Source organism: Juglans microcarpa x Juglans regia, chromosome 7D (assembly GCF_004785595.1).
Source record: "Juglans microcarpa x Juglans regia isolate MS1-56 chromosome 7D, Jm3101_v1.0, whole genome shotgun sequence".
NCBI classification, from domain to species: domain Eukaryota; kingdom Viridiplantae; phylum Streptophyta; class Magnoliopsida; order Fagales; family Juglandaceae; genus Juglans; species Juglans microcarpa x Juglans regia.
The window spans coordinates 11712144-11719290 of NC_054606.1; the positions used below are offsets into that span (position 1 = coordinate 11712144).

The 7147-nt window shown below is 36.0% G+C and overlaps 2 protein-coding genes across 2 annotated transcripts; both read right to left on the minus strand.

Annotated features, from left to right (window-relative positions):
• Positions 1–1437: 1437 nt before the first annotated feature.
• LOC121239755 (fasciclin-like arabinogalactan protein 11) lies at positions 1438–2411 on the minus strand. The gene has a single exon (XM_041137065.1). It carries the CDS (start codon positions 2355–2357, stop codon positions 1674–1676), a length of 684 nt encoding a protein of 227 aa, XP_040992999.1. The 5' UTR covers positions 2358–2411; the 3' UTR covers positions 1438–1673.
• A 1646-nt stretch (positions 2412–4057) lies between these two features.
• Positions 4058–5230, minus strand: LOC121238315 (fasciclin-like arabinogalactan protein 12). Its single transcript, XM_041135152.1, has one exon. It carries the CDS (start codon positions 5126–5128, stop codon positions 4190–4192), a length of 939 nt encoding a protein of 312 aa, XP_040991086.1. The 5' UTR covers positions 5129–5230; the 3' UTR covers positions 4058–4189.
• Between the last annotated feature and the right edge of the window lie 1917 nt (positions 5231–7147).

A 7147-nucleotide genomic window follows, 5' to 3' on the forward strand; every position in this document is an offset into this window, starting at 1 on the left:
TGATGTTGAAATTTTTACACAAATTCTGGGTCAACGTTCAAGATATTTGAGGGATTTGAGTCGTTTTGTAAAGCCTTCAAGCTCTTCATCAATGTCAAACACTACTGCCATTGCGTTAGAGAATGCAAATTTTAGGATCGAATAATTGATTGCAAAACGACATGAGTTAGAGGCTCAATTGACGAAACAAGCAGACATGTAGATGCGCATAAAACAGCAAGAAGATCAACAAAGAGAGATGCAACTCCAAATGCAAGAACAACAAAGACGGATGCAGCTTCAAATACAAATGCTTATGAAACAATTCAAGTCTCCAAGCAATTAATTTTCATTGAAGTGTTTTTGCATATTGAACAATTATATATCATGTACTGAGAATTTTATTAGTATTATTAGTATTTTATTTATTTAAATTAGTTTAGTTTTATTTGTATTGAACAATTTATAATGTATTTTTGAAATATAAATATCTATTTGGTTTTAAATTAGTATTGTCCAAGAAAATAATAACCGTTTGAACTCTCATCAAACGTTTGAACATATATAAATCGGAAACAACCGTTCGAACATCACATGTTAATGTCCAAACGGTAAAAAATTTACGCGCTGTTTGAACACATTCGAACAGGCAATTCACTGCTTGCGTTCGATCATCAATTTATTTGTTCGAACGTTTCTTCATGTGCATTTGGTCGAACGGATTGGTATTGATTGAAAGGCTATGAAGTACCCGTTCGAATAGTCCCTCTTTGTTTGAACGTTATTTACGTAGTTCGAACGACTTTCAGAGACAAATTTAAATCTTCCCAGAAAACAAATCTGTTGAAACGTGATTGAACGGTCCAGCTCAATTTTGTCCCAAAAGATATTTTTTTAGGACGAATTTGAGATTTTCGTTCTAAAATACCTTTTGGGACAGTTTTATTGGGACGACCTTGGGATTTTTTTTTTCTTCCTAAAAAATATTTTGGGATAAAATGTAAATCATTTGAGGCGAAACTTTTCATTTCAAAAGACCTTATTTATTGTAGTGATATATGGAAGGATAAGGGACGTACAATTTTGATTGTCTAATAATAAAATAAGCAATAATAATTGAGCAGTTAAAGTGTAATTTTCTCTCTTTCCTTTTTTCAAAAATCATCCTCAAAAACTAAAGAAACAACTAAGTAGTTATATTTTTTTTTTTCTTTGATTGAGGAATGGAGGTTTCAAACTCCAGTCTCCAATGCCAATAGGCTACATATCTTTGGCAACAACTGAGTAGCTATCTTAAATTGGAAAACAAGGCCTGAAAATACTCTCCTATTGAGCCCCTGCAATAATAGATACCAAATAGTTTAGGCTTACCAAGATAAAGTGATACAACAAATTATTCGGGTCGATTTTGACAGCCCGAAGCAAATTATTGTGTGCAGTTGGAAGTTGGAACTGAGAAAGGACGGAGAAAAAGATTTTCTTTTTTCCAAAAAGAAAGGAAAATCATTGAATTTCAGGAGAGAAAGATGGCACATTGGCAATACAAAAAGAAGCACTCGAGAGTCGATCACGCCCGCTCTATCTATGCAATTCAGCCAAAACCATACACACCAAGAAAATTGGAACCCCATGCATGCACCCAAATTGACTATCCCGACTCGATCGTACTGCAACATATCTTCAAGATGCTTTGGTCACAAAGCCAACGCTGCAATATTCACTGCAATTCCGAGAAAAACCGGCATTCCATGCATGGGGAGACTCACCACACCTGCAGATTTGTCAACTTTAGCAGAAACAGGAGGATTGCTCTCCGCCAACGGTACCGAATCAGGCTCATAGTCACTAAAAATTGCCAGAGGAAGAAGCACTTTATCCACTTGATACACAACCAGATCATTATCCGAATACACTACACTGCCCACTGTGGCATTCACAACGCCTGTGGAGATCTGCACTTTATTGCCGGAGGAGATGACATTTAGTGGGAACGCACCTGCGCTGGTGTCTCCGGCCTGGGTCGGCACCGGGTTGCCCAAAGTTTGGAAATTTGGCATGGTGACGTAAGTGGCTAAGATATGGAACTGTATAAGTTGGACCTTTTGGAGGTCACTTAGAGAGTTAATGCTGCCTGATCTGAGGTCCGAAAATGCTTTGTCCGGTGGAGCAAAAAGGGTAAAACCGGTGTTTGATTTCTGAAGCTCCCCGTTGAGTTGGCTAACTATTCCGGTGCTCTTTAGGAGACGGAGTAGGATCGTGAACCGGCCAGGCTTCTCAAGGATTTTGGTGATGTCGGGAGCCTGGGCACCGGCTGTGGTGCAGCACCGGAAGAGAAATATGAGTAGAAGTGAGAAGGAAAAGACAGCATGTTTGGTCATCTTTGCAATTTGCAGGCTTTGTTTTGCTTGGGAAATTTGGATACGGAAGAGTGGTCGTTGCAGGAGTATTTGACATTTGTGAGAAGCGGAAGGTGAATTTATTAAGGCTATTTGGGAGTATAGTCGGTGTCGATCGTTTGAATTTGAGTGCTTCAAAATATTTATTTAAACAGTATTATATTAAAGTAAAGAGTAATGTTACGTACAGTCATGGATGAGTATATAAGCGCAGTGTAGTCATTTTAAAAAAAAAATAGAATTTACTATTAAAAAATTATTATTATTTTCACGTGATCCCGTATATATTTATTTTTTTTAAAGTGATTGTTTTGTACTTGCATACTCACAACTACAACTTTCATTTTTCTAAATCAAATACCGATCTCTTTTCTAATTGAGATATGATGTATCTATTAGGAACAATTGTAGTTAGAAATCCTTCGTTATTTGCAGCTAATGTGTCGTGGAGATGAGGTGGATAAACCATAAATGAATACGATAGAGTGTGAGATTCTGCTGTTATAGCAACTGGTTTGCGTGGGAAGGCAGGAAAAAGGAGAGGGGATCTAAATTGGATGAGCGGGCAAATAATGATGATGAATGTGATTGCTTTGCTTAATTTGTAACTAGCGACCGGTATGAGAAGGAAACAAGAAGATCATGAGAGGCTTATTAATTAGCATGCATTCAGAGGCTGGCTAGTGTCTGGCCCTCTAAAAAGCCCGCACATGGATATATACTGGATTTGAAAATACTAACCTAGCTAGCATGAATTGGGGCTGGATTTTCCCTCTTTGGGTTGGGCTTTAGTGTAAATGATCTGGTTACAATTCAGATCCTAACTAGATCATTAAGATGAGATAAAACAACTTAATAGTTAAAAAAAATATTATTAGAATATAATTTTTATTTTATAATTTAAAAAAATTGAATTATTTTTTATATTTTGTGTAGAAGTTTAAGATAGTTGTAATGATTATATGAGATGAGATGCAATGAGATGATGGTAATCAAACGAGCTGCGTTGCAATCCTTTCCAAAGACAAGCCCAAATTGGTGAAACATAACACAACTTTTGCACGATTATATAATAAAATATTTATTTATTTGTTTGTTTAATATTTTAATTTGATGGTTTTGAATTTAAAAAATAATAATAAATTTATTGAAGAGTGGAGTAATTTTTTTTTTTTTTATAACAAAACATATAACTTCATTAATCAAAAGAAGATTATAGACATAAATCAAACCACAAGATTTGAGATAAAAAGTTAGAAATACAATCCCACCACATGTTGATACTCTCAACATTTCTCGCATACTGAGCAAGCGAATGTGCAGCCATATTAGCTTCCCTATAGACATGAGTAAAAAAACAATCCCCAAATAATGTGGAGTAATTGTTGTGTTTAAATAAGTAGAAAACTTTTTCTATTGTGACCTTTTTTAAAAGCTTTCCTTTGATCTTAGGTTGTCGGTCTTCATATCATCATAATGATTGAAAGATAAGAAAATAATTAGAAATAATTTTTCAATCATACAAGGCTGTATATATTAAAAGATTTAAAAGGATGATGATTAAAATAAAATGCTAGAATGCCACTTTTCAAAAAAAAAAAAAAAAAAAAAAAATACTAAGTGCACAACTTTAGCAAAACTAAAAGGGAAAAAAAAGAAAGAAATGGTGAAAAATCATAATATGCATGGGACATGGAAATTAAAGAAGCAAAATTATTTTAAAAGCCCACGATCGATGTTGGTCAACCCAACAATGATAAATCAAGAACAAATTGGATCCCGGAAAAGAAAATCAAGCTGATACTCTTACGCCATCAAGTTCCTTTCGCCATACAAAATGCAACCGCAACAATTCCAAACGGTAACAACATTCCCTTCCTGCTGAGGCTCACTGCATCAGATGCAAAAATTTTGGCGGCGTCAGCAGCAGCAGAAGCTGCGGCACCCGCAGCAGAAGCTGCAGCAGAAGCAGCAGCAGCACCATCCCCTGACGGACTATCCGCAGTAGTGGCTGTAGTATTTGATTCTGAGATTGCTGGTTTAGGTGCTGCAGCTTTTTTAGCCTTGGGAGAAAAAACATCTAGTGGAAGAAGCACACTGTCCACTCGATATATCGCAAGCTGGTTATCCAAATATATTGTACCACCCACTGTGGTATTCACAAGGCCGGTAGAGATGTTCACTTGGTTGCCGGCAGTAGTCACATTTAGTGGGAATTCCCCGGCGCTAGTATCACCGGCCTCTGTTGGCACTGGATTACTTAGAGTTTGGAAGTTGGATAGACCAATCACGGAGTTCAAGATGTGAAATTGTATAAGCTGGGTCTTTTGTAGGTCAGATAGAGAGTTTATAGTGCCTGGTTTGAGATTTGAAAATGCGGTATCCGTAGGTGCAAATATGGTAAACCCATTGTTTGAACTGTTGAGTTGTCCGTATAGTTGTGCAGCAAGTCCAGTGCTCTTTAAGAGGCGGATAAAGACGGAGTAACCACGGGCCTTTACAAGGATTTTTGTGACATCAATAGAACCTTTTTGTACAGGTACTTGGACTGACTGGGCAGGTGCCTTGGCGGATTGGGTTGGAGGCTTGGCGGGCGAGGCAGGAGGCGTGGCTGACTTGGCTGGAGCCAAGGTTGGCGGGGCTGGAGCCACGGCTGGCGGGACTGGGGGCGCAGTGGGCTGGGCTAAAGTATTAATACCATGAAAGAGAAAAACAAATAAAATTGATAGGGAAAAGGCGGCGTATTTAGTCATGATCTTTGATCCTTTTAGTGTTTTACAAATACAAGATTGGTGCTAAAGTGGGATATTTGGAAATGCAAGATGGTATTTGCAGGAGGGGTTGATTTGAGGTGAAGAGGAGGGGGAGTTTATAACGAAGGCAGGCCGGGAGAGAGTGAAGTAATTAGGTGAAAGGGTACAACTATTAGTTACAAATCCTAAGCTGCATGCAGCTTATCTGTCTTCGAAAGGTAGAGGAGATAATGGATAGAATGTGAGGTTTGCAAACACTTTTTGCTTGGGAAGGTAGCTTCGAAAAAGAGAGGGGATCTCAATTGGATCTGCGGCCAATAATGAGCAGGATTGCGGCCTCCTTTCCACATACTTCTTTAGAGAAAGCAAGAGGTCGGATGGGATAGGATTTATGGTAACAGGTGTACACAATGGATTAATGGATCTCTCTCTTCATCTTTTTCTTTTTGAAAAAATTGCCCTAAACTCTTCTGAATTATCTACTTCTGTTTAATGTGAATTTCAAACTACATATTTCGACAATTTACAATGAAAGTCAAGACATTAATTGGACGTTATAATGTTCAGATTTCGAAAGGATTTTCCTAGTGCGATTCGAATTTAGAAATCTAAAAAGTTCTTTTAACTGTTTAATATGAACTCGGTTTGGATTTATAACACATCTCATTACTATTCACTACTATTCATCAACTTTAACTCATAAATCCCACTACTATTCACAACTCATCTCAACTTATCTCCGAATCCAAACAACTTCTAAAAGTTCTTTTAAAGAAAAATTGATATATTTGATAAATTTATAAAAAAGTGCTTTTAGCAATTCATGTTTTGTGAAGATGATTATGCAATGTGCGAAGACAGTTTCTTTCTCAGTTTTGGTTAATGGGGAGTCTCATAGACCTATTCTACCTACTAGGGAATTAGGCAAGCAGATCCATTATCCTCTTACTTATTTATTCTATGTACTGAATATCTCATTGGTTTGTTAAAATATGTAGATAATTATAAACAGCTTGTGAGGAGGATTAGAGTGTGCCAAGGGGCTACATTAATGTTCGCGGATTATAGCATTATTTTTTGTAGAGCTAATGTTCAAACTACTAGACATGTTCACGAGATTTTAGAGAAGTATGAGGAAGCATTTGGTACGCGGAATACAATAAAGGAATGGTTTTTGCTATTATTTTGCTTGGTAACATTTGTAGGGGAAGGAATAGTTATTGATCTCGAGGAATAACCATTCTTCGCAAACTATTCCAAGAGCAATGGTATAAAGTTAAAAAGAAAACGTATTATTTTCATTTTCTTTAAAATATCACTATAAGAAAATTGATTATTTGCATCCAGTTATTTTCACCGAAATGACTATTTTCAGTTAAAATGAGTTTATTTTCGTCATAAATAGTTATTTTCGTTGCTAAAAAAAAAAAAATCACAAATTCCCATTTTTTCTTGTAGTGTATATATAACACTATATATATATATATATATATAAATTATGATAAAAGAAGTTGGATGTCCGAACAATAATTTTATGAGTAATGATTTGTATAAATCTCAAAAGAGGGTCCCATCATGAAAAATGTAAAAAAAAAAAAAAATATATTTTTTAATAGTATCTACTTTTTTTAAAAAAGGACCTGACCCTAAAAATGTATTTAGCATTAAACTAATCCTAATATGATAACAGCAAGAATAAAAAAAATGGAAAAAAGGAGAGATGGTGGCAAATAAATGCATCGTTCATGAGTTAAACAATCAAAAGAAAGGTTTGATCACAAGAGTGGGGAAAAATAAAAGTTCTGGTGGCAAAATAAAACGTTTTTCTTTCAACTTTTAAGCTTTACCATTTTCTGTTTTTCCCCTGATAAGCGCTAATTCGCACGCAGCAAGTTTATTGCTTGTAAGCCGTAACTAGTTTTACCATTTTTTCCCAGTCATTGACGTTGCCTTGCTTGCCTTACTTAACTCGAAGCGTTGAAAAATGAGTACTTGCTCTAAAATTACATTGGAATTGAA

Bases quoted from the DNA above. Each gene is read 5' to 3' on its own strand.
- LOC121239755 (XM_041137065.1), bottom strand. From the start codon at position 2,357: ATGACCAAACATGCTGTCTTTTCCTTCTCACTTCTACTCATATTTCTC.
- LOC121238315 (XM_041135152.1), bottom strand. From the start codon at position 5,128: ATGACTAAATACGCCGCCTTTTCCCTATCAATTTTATTTGTTTTTCTC.